Here is a 12,115-nt window from a genome sequence, read left to right as displayed (position 1 = left end):
AGACAAAGCAAAAGACAGGCATGGTGGGAATTGCAGGTGACACAGAAAAATTTTAGAGAAACTCATTCATGTGACCATAATACTAATTATTCCTTTTTACTACAGCAGTACACTAGCCATCCTATCATTGTGATATAGTCAGTGAATACAAACGATTTGATTTTCTGGGCCACAGGTTCCATACTGAGTATTCTGCCTGTTGACGATAAGTTGTGGGCAATTGCAATGAGCAAGGACATACGTTCAATTTTGCAGTTACTAAGATTGTTGGCTGAGTAGGCACAAAAATAGTCAGAGAAATGATTCAAGCCTGGGAAACAGGCTCTTTGTCAGTCAAAGGAATGTTGATTTACCACCAACTTATCAGGTTCTTAAGAGCCGAAAACCTGACAACACAAGGAAACAAGAGCCAACAACTTAATAGCTGCCATAAGTCCAAAAGCTCAGAAGATTAAAACTCTGGTCCCTGTGACTGACCCAGATTGGATCCTGCAACATTATCCTGAGACACACTTATTTACCTTCATTCAAGTATGTGCATTTGTGTGTTTGATTAATATATTAAGAGAATGTATGTGGCCACACATCTTTTATGCAGAACCTTGCCACGTTGCCTAAGTATAAATGTCAACCACAGTTCCTTAACCTTAAAAACGTTTCCCTGGCATTTCACAAAAATGTTTGTTTCAGCATTTCTAATAGGAAAGTTATCATCTCTCTACAGTAGTTATCACAAACAAATTAACAGGTCAATCCTCCAGTGGCTTTCAAGGTGCATTTGAAAGAAATATCAAGGGCAAATGCCAGAATAGATATAAACTTTCAATGTACGATTCCATACTGGGGGCCATTCTTCAAAACTGATTGAAGTGTCCCCAGCCAGCACAGGATAAGTAAGACAGCTGCTGCCATAAGTTGGATGGATTTTGTACTTATTTGTTGTTCTTATTACATATATGTAGGGCTTGTGGATTTTGTGCTAATATGTTTAGCCTGCTGATCAGTTCCACAGCTGACAGATTCTCTCATATTTGAATAAGTGGGACTTGCTCCATAGTCCCACACATGCACGATATACGAGGACAACCATCTTGGAGGAGTTCTATAAGAGAATTGAAATTCTGCTAAAGCCTCACAGTTAGAGGACCAAGAGAAAATATTGAGAATACCAAGGTCTTTTGATGTTTTCCTAAATTGACAGTGAAGAAAGAGCCCCAAAATCAGATATTTGGATCAATTGCAACTCTGTCTATTCACACTTTGAGCACGGAAACATAAGTGAGACTTAAGAAAAGAAATCACATCAATTATTGAGACAGGACAAAATCTTAAGTCAGATCTTGATGTGGATAGCAATTATTCTCTGTCCATAGCATCAGTTTGAAATCTAGACGTCTGGCAACAGCAATACAGGAGAAGCCAAATAAGTCAGAATGTTGGGGATTATTGCCCTATCACTGCTTCTAGGCTTGGCCATGAAGGTACAACCTCTAAAGTGCACTGGAGATGAAGCCCTTAAAATTCCACAGGAATGGTACCAGGAGGGAGAACTTTTGATTGGTGGACTGATGTCTCAAGTCCATTACTTGTTCCCCGAAATTAGATTCAAAAGACATCCTTCTATGGAATCAATTGACATCCCATTGTAAGATTTTAATATAATCCTGCTCTTTTCTTTCCATTTCTGCAAAACACAAAGGTTCAATCAATGTATGTTACAAAATATCAATGTATAATTGGCATATCCTTAATAACAGATTAATAAATAGAAATAATGAGTTTATTTAACATCCAATATTCTAATTTCAGTTAAAAGGATAATAGAACAGGATGAACTGATACCGAGTTGAGAATTGAAATCACTTTCCAGTTGGAGAAAAGCACCAACCCTAATTCACCATAACATAAAAGGCTCCATAATCTTTTAATATATCTTTTTCTATACTCATCCTTTCCTTAGACCATTAGAAACAGTAATAAAAATAATTTCCAAAACCTTGGGGAGGCATTAGTTATTAATACCATGTCTCTATTTTTTCATGTATTTATTTGATAGTTGAGGTCCTATTTCTAAAACACGACAGAGCATTTGTTTCTGAATTTCTAAATATATGGCTATGTTCTTCAGCTCTACATTCTTCATCATAAGACCTTCTCTAATATATACCCACAACTTGGTTCCACTTAGCTCAGATTCTCATGGAAAAATCAACCCATTCCATTTTTTCCTACTCAATAATCTCTTCAAAGCTTGGGGTATATTTGGAAGATTTAATGTTTATTGCAGCCAACATTTTGTCTCATTTCAAACACTTTACATGACAAGTGTTCAGAAGTTTCAGAAATGAAATCCTTCTGTAAAGTCTTTCATAGCTCCTCCTATTAATCTGAGATAGCTCATTACTTTAATCTAATATAATTCATTATATTATACTCACCTATGTAGAAAGCCCTTCCTTTAATTTGTATGGGTCTATCACTATTAAAATGATTTGTTCAAGTGTACAATTAAATATCTTATATAAAGATCTTGAATCTTGAATGTTAAGAGAGAAATTGTGGAAATTCAGCAATATCTCTAATATGCACAACATAAGGGCAATCTAGAAAAGCAAAAGCAAAACATATTTCATATAATTTTTTCTCACTGCATATCTCTTTAGTAGCATAATGCATAGCATACTTCTCTTTTGAAGCAAGTCACTTTATTTACAGTGTGATAACAAAGTTCTACCAACACATCTTGGCTTTAGTGTTTGCCGTGAAGGACATCAACAAGGATCCTCACATCTTGCCGAATATCACTCTTGGATTCCACATCTATGACAGCTACTCTGATGCACTAATGACCTATCGTACCACTCTGGACCTGCTTTTTAAGTTGCATAAAATTGTCCCCAACTATATTTGTGGGACTCAAAAGAAAATTATGGGAATTATCGGAGGGATGAGCCCTGAAACATCCATACGTATGGCAGACATTTTGCAGCTTTTCAAGATTCCACAGGTTGGAGCCATAGATTAGGATGGGTGGAACTGTAGAATTACTGCTATCACACAGAGGATAATCTCTTGATTTTCCCATCAAGGAACATGATTTATCAGAATTTGACAAAAAAAGGTACAAGGTGTAGAGTTTCACTAATCCAATTTTCACTTCAGTCTATGGCTGCTTCCAAAAGTTGTAAAATGAATCCATACTTAAAGAATTTTAGAGCATAGTTGAATATTCATGATTATTGGGGCTACAATTACCTGCTTCACTGATTTCAATTTGTATATTTTACAATAAGGTACAAGGTACACAAACATTTTGGTTTAATATTAAAAATGTGTGGGACAATATATGGAATATGTTGACCAAGGATTAATTAAAACCCTTGATTAAGTTAGCTACAAGGAAAAGGGCTGAGATAGAGATAGTTTGATGATAGATAGATAGATAGATAGATAGACACAAAGACACACAGACACACAGACACACAGACAGACAAGTATATATTGAGAGAGAGAGAGAGAGAGAGAGAGAGAGAGAGAGAGAGAGAGAGAGAGAGAGAGAGAGAGAGAGAGAGAGAGAGACAGAGAGATGATAAATAGGTAGACAAGTAAACAAAAAAGTATCAAAATGTCTAATCTAAATTAAAATATTAAACTTTTATATTTTTAAACCTAAAGTGGTTTAAATCAATAGAAATAAAATGCATTCATCCATAATTTCTCTTTCTCTATCATTCTCTCTTTCTTTTATTCCTCCTTTCTTTCCTTTAGATTTCATATGGCTCATTTCAATTGGTAGCGACGGTTGAATCACGTTTCCCCCCTTTTTATCGCATGGCCCCCGATGAAGGTCTCCAATACGATGGTTTAATTCAGCTCCTCCTGCACTTTGGATGGAAATGGGTAGGATTTGTCATTGTAGATGACAAACATGGAGAACATTTCATACAAATTATGGAACCCATGCTCTCAGAAAATAAAATCTGCTCTGAATTCACGGAAAGAGTTGACAGAAATTTCCATTTTTATGACCAATTTGACATGATTGAACAATGTGTGAGGCACGCTATTTTGTTCACAGAGAAAACAGCAAATGCAGTTATTATACATGGAGAAAATATAGTCTTTATGTGGCTGGCCTCTACACTAATAGTGACCCCAATTTTTGAATCAACAACTTTTGATACTTCACAAAAACTCAATACACGAAAAGTGTGGATCACAATGGCACAGAATGATTTCACATTAGGTACCTTCCAAAGGGAGCTTGATATGCAAATGTTCCATGGGGCCATTTCCTTCTCAATTACCAAAAAAGAACTTCCAGGTTTCCAACAATTTATACAGTCTGTCACCCCTTCTGGGGCAAATCAAGATGACTTCATCAGAGATTTTTGGCACCAAGCTTTTGGCTGCTCCATACCAAATAAAGATGCTCCTGAAGATGGGGAGTGCACTGGAGAAGAAAAACTGGAGAACCTTCTTGCACCCTTCTTTGAAATCAGCATGCTTAGCCATAGTTACAGTATCTACAATGCTGTCTATGCCGTGGCTCAAGCCTTACAAGCTGCTCACACAATTAGGACACATCAGAACATACAAAAAGGCAGGGATCAAGTGCGATCCAAGATTGTAGAAGCCTGGAAGGTAAGATTTCCTCTTTCTCAGTTGTCTTCTAAAAGATTCTCCATGGTTGCAACAGAGTGCCAGGACTAAAAGAGTCAACAGACCATTGTAGGTCAGCTATCTAAAGATAACAGATGTTCACCTTTGCTCAACATTCATGCATTACAAAAGTTGATACATTGAAGTTATTTTCCTTTGCCTACCCATCTCAGCTTTCCACTTCTCAGCTTTTCCTTCTTTCCAAACCAACTCAGCTGGTCTTTAAACTTCTTCCCATTGCTTCTTCTTACAGTTTTCAAATTACCTTAATGAAATATCATTAAACAAATTCACTGAGGGATTTTAGTATCTAACATAGATTATGGTTTCAGTAATAACAATTAGACTGTTTCAGTCCTTCATGCTTCTTTATTCCTGGAAAGAAACACTCCAAATTTAAAAATGCTGTTGTTTTGGACCATTTAGGAAATGTATATGTGTCCCCTTAAAGGTCATCCTTTTTCCTTCTGCAAGCTCCATTCATTTCTGCAGAAAATTTCCTTCAACAACAATGCTGGAGATGAAATTAAATTAAATCAAGAAGGAGTCTTAGAGGCTGGTTTTGACATTATAAATTTGAATACTTTCCCAAACAACTCATATATCTACGTCCCAGTTGGAGAAATGAATCCACGAGCTCCTCCAGGAGAAACCTTCTGCATACAACCAGACAAAATTCAGTGGCATCACCAATTCACTCAGGTACCATAACATTGACTGAAAGACTCAATTTCATATGCACTGTTTTGACACTTGTAGCCTTTCCCTTAGCCCATAGATAGCACTAGTTTTAGTATCCAATTACATTACACTGCATCTCTGTCAAAGATGTGCAAAAACAGAAGTATTGGCCTGTTTAATGTTGCATAATTTCATTCTTTAGAATTTCCAAATTTCCTGTGCAAAAATTTGCTCTCAATTAATGAGAGAAATATAGTTCCGTGCCCAGATATTTGCCTTCCCAACTGATATCTAAACCTTCATATTTAAACCTTTATTCCCAAGAAAGAACTCATATGTACCCACATTTCGACGATATAATTAATGCTACCAGAGACAAAGTCTTTTCTTCTGTGAAACAATTAACAATCTCAAACTCTCAGCTTTCTTCAAATCCTCAAAGTTTTAGGTTCTTTCCATGAGTTGCCAGTAAACTGACTGTCAGTCAGCCAGAGGTTTACACTGGATTTGGCATTGTTATCCATCTATAAAATACTTCACCTCATTTAAATTTGTTATTAGTTCATCAGAATATAAAATTCAAACAAAATGAAAATAATGGGAAAGTAAGGGAGGGAAATGGGAAAAGGAAAAACTATGATAGAAGGGGAAAAAGAAAAAAAGGCATTGACTACCGACCCTTTTTAGCACAGTAGAAGATAAGAACATTACAACTTCAAATTTTCATTTTACACAATAATAAATACTAGCCATTTTTATAAAAACAAACCTATCTAATCAGCAAAATCAAAATCAAAGTTTTATTTTTTTCCATCACAAGCACAAAATCCAGAAGCGATTTCCAAATGATTGAATAAAACAATCATTTTTTACCTCTTCTTTCTTTTTCCTTTAGGAAATAATATATATTTCTGTTTGCACTTATTAATCTTCCCAAACTATCATCGTTTATATTAACACAATTACTACATTGTCCCAAGTTCTCTTACCAAAGGGGGAAATCCTTTTTTTTTAACATCCATTTTAAAATTTTACTTTAAAAGTATTTCTAAAATCAGTAAATTCTACTACAACTTTTTTTAATTCCTCCTAACATTCCAGCATTCAAATTCACTTTCAATAATATTTTATGAACTTTAGGAATTACTAGAGAATTATATAATATATAATATATATATTATATTATATTTTTAAAATTTGGATTGCTAACAAAGAATTAAGGGAGAATGGGATAGTTATTTTGAACTTTTTTTAGCTCTCATCAGCCAAACATACCCTTCTGAGATTCGAACCTGGGCTGCCTGCATGTTAAGCAGCTGTGTTAACCTCTAAGCCACAGGCTCTTTCTCACTTTGTCAGCTGTGTTAGGGAGGGAAGAGACAGGGGAGGAGAATTACCTTGAGTGCTTTTCGATGCACCTTGTCGACCCAAATATGATTTCTTTCTCCCATATTTGGGTCGACAGGGTGCATCAAAAAGCACTCAAGATATTATATTATATATATTTGCATACCTACTTTATAAACAGAAAACTACTGTACATTAGAGATGTCATTCAATTACCAAATTCAGACTTGTAAAAATCCTTCCTCACTCTAATTAACTCATTAAACTTAAGACACTCCTCCCAGTTTACCTCATAGAATAAAATATTTTTCATCCCTGGTATGTCTATGAAGTCTCTTTTTCTCAAGAAATTCTCAACCTTCTTAATATCCATGAAGAAAAATTCCCAAACTTGTTCTCTTGAGAGTTAAAGATTTCCTTGGATCGCTTCTTTCAGTTATGCTCAGAAAGTTGTATTTAAACCATTATATAATAAAGATTGGTGTCAGATTTGTTTTCCAAAATAACAGTTAAATCCTTTACATTATCAGATATCTGTGAAATTGCCTCAGCGGTTTCATAATTTTCTATAAATGATTGCATCTCTAAATTATTCAATATTAACAATAAAGAATCAAATCTGTTGCAGAGCTTCAAAAAAGGAGGCTGTGACTAGAAAGAGCCTCTTTTAGCAAGTACAGATAATAATCCCATAAATTGACTAAGAAAGAAAAGGCACAACTTATTGTCTATTGGAAAAATAGATTCCAAAATGGCTGCTTTTCCAACAATGAAGTGATTGCAGCCCCGCTTCTCCCCACCAGTGGAATGGCTCACCAGCTGGTCCAAAGCACAGCTCCCGAGGATTCCTGCATACCTCTGCTGTGTGGAGCGTCTTGTGGGATGATTCTAGGACTCTCCCTAACACAGGAGAGTCATGTCAACTAAAGGAATCCCTGCTCCTTGTGTTAGTAAGTTGAAAAAATGACAATCCAAAGAGCTTATCATCTATTGGCCATCTTCACAAGAAGTCTCCTTATCAAGATTTTCTCAATCACCCTGGGTAGGAAGATCTTATTGTTTGATGGTGTTAAATCTATCATTTCAGGATGTAAACTCTTTCAAGCAAAACTCTTTTTGCAATTGGCTGGTGGTTGGAATTGACAAAAATCACCATCAGTCAATTGCAAAAGGCAGCTTTACTTGGAAGGCTGACATACTGTGAGGGTACTATTAAAACCATCAAATCACAACATCTCTCTTGTCCCAGATTCTTCAGATGGACTCAGTAGGTGGATAGAAATGCCAAATCCAGTCTTAACATCTCACTGACTATGCATCCATCCATACTAGGTCAAATTTAAATGCCACTCAACTGTCAGTCATTCTGGGAAGTTTACAAAACCATACAAAGACATAATGACAACACAAAAAAGCAAAGACGGTTGAGAAAACAACATGAATGAAGACAGGGATAAGAAAGAAATGGGTATCATTCATCTTTGCCAAAAAGCCTGGTGAACATCATATCTTCAGAGATTTTGAAATAGTAAAAGGATGGGAGACATTTAAATTTGGGAGAAGGTTCATTCCAGAGGGCAGGTACTGTTACAAGGAACATGCACTCCGAGGTCGAAATAAATGGCATAGTTTAATTGATAGAACCATGAGTGTGCCAACTTTGCCAGATGGAACAAGCCAGGCAAATACTATGGGAGACAGGCAGCGCATCATGTAACCAGGTCCTATGCCATGTAGGTACTAAGCAGCAACTTGAATATGGAAGAATGTTGGAAATAATCAAAATCTGGATATAATTCTGGACTGTATTGCATTAATTAAACTTTGGCTAAACTAATAAACAATGAAATACAATTCAATTGTATTCCTGGATCTGGCAGCCTTTTTCGTGATTAAACTGTCTGAATTTCCTTCATGGCAGAGCAATCAACTGTCTCATTCATATTCATTGGCTCTAAACAAAAGCAAAAACAAAAGATTAATACTCATCTCTTTTTCTATTTGGGGATAGCTGCCTCCTCTCTCTTTATGTAATGATCCTTGTCCTCTTGGAGAAATAAAGAACAAGATTGAAGGGCAATCATTTTGCTGCTATGCTTGTGCTTCCTGTCCACAAAAGATGATAGCCAAACAAATGGGTAAGATTCATAGCATCCCAATGAACCTATGCCTAAAAGTTCATTTCAGTATATTTAATTATTTTTCTATTTGGAAAACACTTCCAGATTTTATGATTGTGATGGAAAAAATGAAACTCTGATTTTGGTTTTCCTGATTAGATAAGTTGTTGTTATAGACATAGCTAATATATATACTACAGTGTAAGGATAAAAAGTTGAGGCTTTAATATTATTATCTTTTACTTGCTATAGGATTAATGTTTTTTTCCTTTCCCACCTTCTACTCGACCTCTCTTTTTCTCTTGTTTCCCATCATTTTGATTGTCCTTTGTATTTTATATTCTGATCAACTAATGAAAAAAATTGAAGCACAAGAGTTACAAAAAGTTTTAGAAAACTCCTTGGAGGGAACTCTAGAAAAGCAGTTCTGATACTTGAAAAAAGTTAGATACTTTTCAGAAACTCTTTTCTACTTTTCAGACATGGAGAATTGTGAGAGTTGTCCAGAGGCTCAGTTCCCAAATCAAGCTCACGATGAGTGCATTCAAAAGACAATGAATTTCCTCTCCTTTGAAGAGCCACTGGGCATTACTCTGGTGTCTCTGGCTCTTCTCTTTTCCTTCTCCACAGGACTTGTGCTTGTAATTTTCATCAAGCAACAGGACACTCCCATCGTCAAAGCCAACAATCGCAACCTCACTTACCTTCTGCTTACATCCCTCTTGCTTTGTTTCCTTTGCTCACTTCTGTTCATTGGACACCCCAATAGGGCAACATGCCTCCTCCGACAAACAACATTCGGCATCATCTTCTCTATTGCAATCTCTTCTATATTGGCCAAAACCATCACGGTCATTGTAGCATTCCTAGCTTCAAAGCCAGGAAGCCTATTCCATAAATGGGTGGGGCAAAAGTTGGCCTACTCTATTATCTGGTTCTGTAGCTTCATTCAAGTAGGTATTTGTATTGGTTGGCTGGCTACTTCTCCCCCATTTCCTAATTTAGATATGGAGGCACTCCATGGAGAAATTATAGTAGAATGTCATGAAGGCTCCATCACCACGTTTTACTGTGTCTTGAGCTACATGGGCCTCTTGGCCCTTCTCAGCTTCATTGTGGCCTTCCTAGCCAGGAAGTTGCCAGACAGTTTTAATGAAGCCAAATTCATCACTTTCAGCATGTTGGTTTTCTGCTGCGTTTGGCTGACCTTTGTCCCCACCTACCTGAGCACCAAAGGCAAGTATATGGTGGCTGTGGAGATCTTCTCTATCCTTTCTTCCAGTGCTGGCTTATTGGGATGCATCTTCATCCCCAAATTCTACATAATGATATTTAAACCTGAGCTCAACACTAGAGAGCATTTAATACATAAGAAATAGAAAAAAGAATAAGAACAAGATACAATTTTGAACAAGCAAATTGTTTTTAGATCTTATTATTTGTCTAATAGTTAACTAGCTCTTTACATATAGCCATCTTCATAAATATCAGTAAAAAAAAGTAATCTGATAGGGCTGTGTTTCAAACACCTAAAGGGTATATTTTTTTCTGAACCTCATTAGTACACATAAAAGTATTATAAGAAATAAATTATGTAGGTAGTTAATAAAATTAAAACAGACATTGCTGCACTTGTCTTTCAGCTTAGAATTCTTCAGAGCCTGCTGTATCTTTCCTGAGAGAGAATATTAATTTTGCAGAAAGAAATTTTCCATATGATTCAATTAATTTATTTAACTAATTAATTCAATTTAATTAATTAAATTCAATTTTGGTTTTCAATGTTTTACAAACCAGTTCTTGTGGGAGAAAAAGAACTATGTTTATATCAACATGAATATTAGAGATGTGGTGGCTCAGTGGCTTAATGATGCTGTAGATGATTGTGCTTTGATACTACGTGCTTAGGGGAGGGGAAGTCAGATTTTGGCTTGGACTATGTACATGCCAATGTGTTGTTACTCGAATAAAGATTCTTTAAGGTAAACAATGCCTCAAAGTTCTTTGAAGAGTTTCATCTGTTGGAACCATGACACATTAGAGATGTGGTAGCTGAGTGTCTTAATAATGCTGGAGATGATTTATGCTCCAGCAGTTCTAGTCCTAGCACTGCATGCCGGGGTGAGTTCCCTTCACTCAGCTTGGCTTCTCTCCATCTAACAGTTCAAAAGCATGTTCTATATGAGTAGATAAAATAGGTACCACTTCAGTGGGGAGACAAGCTAGTGCTCTGTGCAAACAGTTAGATTCCTGCCCTCTGAACCTTCCCAGTTCTGCACCTATTTGAAAAGCGGATTCAAGGGGAGAGAGGACCTTCGATGACACTGCAGAAAGAGCTGCTTGTCTTTCTTTCTGGTGCGAAACCAGCTTGCCTTCCTGTTGTTCACCTTGGAAAGTGTGTGAGTGTTTCCTATAATAGAGCTGGTACTTTGGCAACCCATTTACTACTAATAATTATGAACATTAGAAAGAACAGACAAAAACTAAAGATTCTTTAGATTGTTGAGTGATTTTCCCTCTACTTAAAAACTGTTGATTAATTGGGATTTACCATCAAATGTGATAATATGTCCAATACCAAACTCCATTACCCCCTACTCAATTCAGAAGGTGTGCTAGAAGTACAGTACCATTTGAGCAATTATTTTAAAGGACAACTCTTGATCACATGAAGCTTTAAATATAAATGAAGAAATATTTCTTTGCCTAGGTGGAAATGAGTATATAATAAGTATACATAATAAGTACGGTATATATAAGTATATAATCAGTTCTACATTTAGGCAAGAAACACCAAATGTACAGGTACAATATAGGTCATACCTTGCTCAATAATAGTAACTATGAGAGGGATCTTGGAGTCCTAGTGGACAATTACTTAAATATGAGCCAACAGGGTGCTGCAGCTACCAAAAGGGTGCTGCAGCATTAAGAGAGGGATAGAATTAAGATCACATGAAGTGTTAATACTACACACTTGGAATACTGCATCCAGTTTTGGTCACCATGATGTAAAAAGATGTTGAGACTCTAGAAAGAATGCAGAGAAGAGCAACAAAGATGATTAGGGGCCTGGAGGTTAAAACATATAAAGAACGGTTGCTGAAATTGGGTATGTCTGATTTAATGAAAAGAAGGACTAGGGGTGACATGATAGCAGTGTTCCAATATCAAAGAGGTTGCCACAAAGAAGAGGGAATCAAGCTATTCTCCAAAGCACCTGATGGCAGGACAAGAAGCAACGGATGGAAACTAATCAAGGAGAGAAGCAACCTGGAACTAAGAAGAAATTTCCTGACCGTTAG

General features: G+C 36.3%; 1 protein-coding gene across 1 annotated transcript; it reads left to right on the top strand.

The window, feature by feature from the left end:
• Positions 1 to 1,433: 1,433 nt before the first annotated feature.
• On the top strand, positions 1,434 to 10,189 carry LOC107289417 (vomeronasal type-2 receptor 26-like). Its single transcript, XM_015818175.1, has 6 exons — positions 1,434 to 1,645; positions 2,716 to 3,007; positions 3,769 to 4,644; positions 5,155 to 5,364; positions 8,702 to 8,828; positions 9,291 to 10,189. The coding sequence occupies exons 1-6, from the start codon at positions 1,434 to 1,436 to the stop codon at positions 10,187 to 10,189; spliced, it is 2,616 nt and encodes an 871-aa protein (XP_015673661.1).
• The last annotated feature ends 1,926 nt before the right edge of the window (positions 10,190 to 12,115 follow it).

The sequence above is a fragment of the Protobothrops mucrosquamatus genome, unplaced genomic scaffold, assembly GCF_001527695.2.
Source record: "Protobothrops mucrosquamatus isolate PMUCROS unplaced genomic scaffold, P.Mucros_1.0 scaffold695, whole genome shotgun sequence".
Taxonomy (NCBI): domain Eukaryota; kingdom Metazoa; phylum Chordata; class Lepidosauria; order Squamata; family Viperidae; genus Protobothrops; species Protobothrops mucrosquamatus.
Note: the sequence above shows the minus strand (reverse complement) of the source record. Positions and strands in the feature narration are given on the sequence as shown.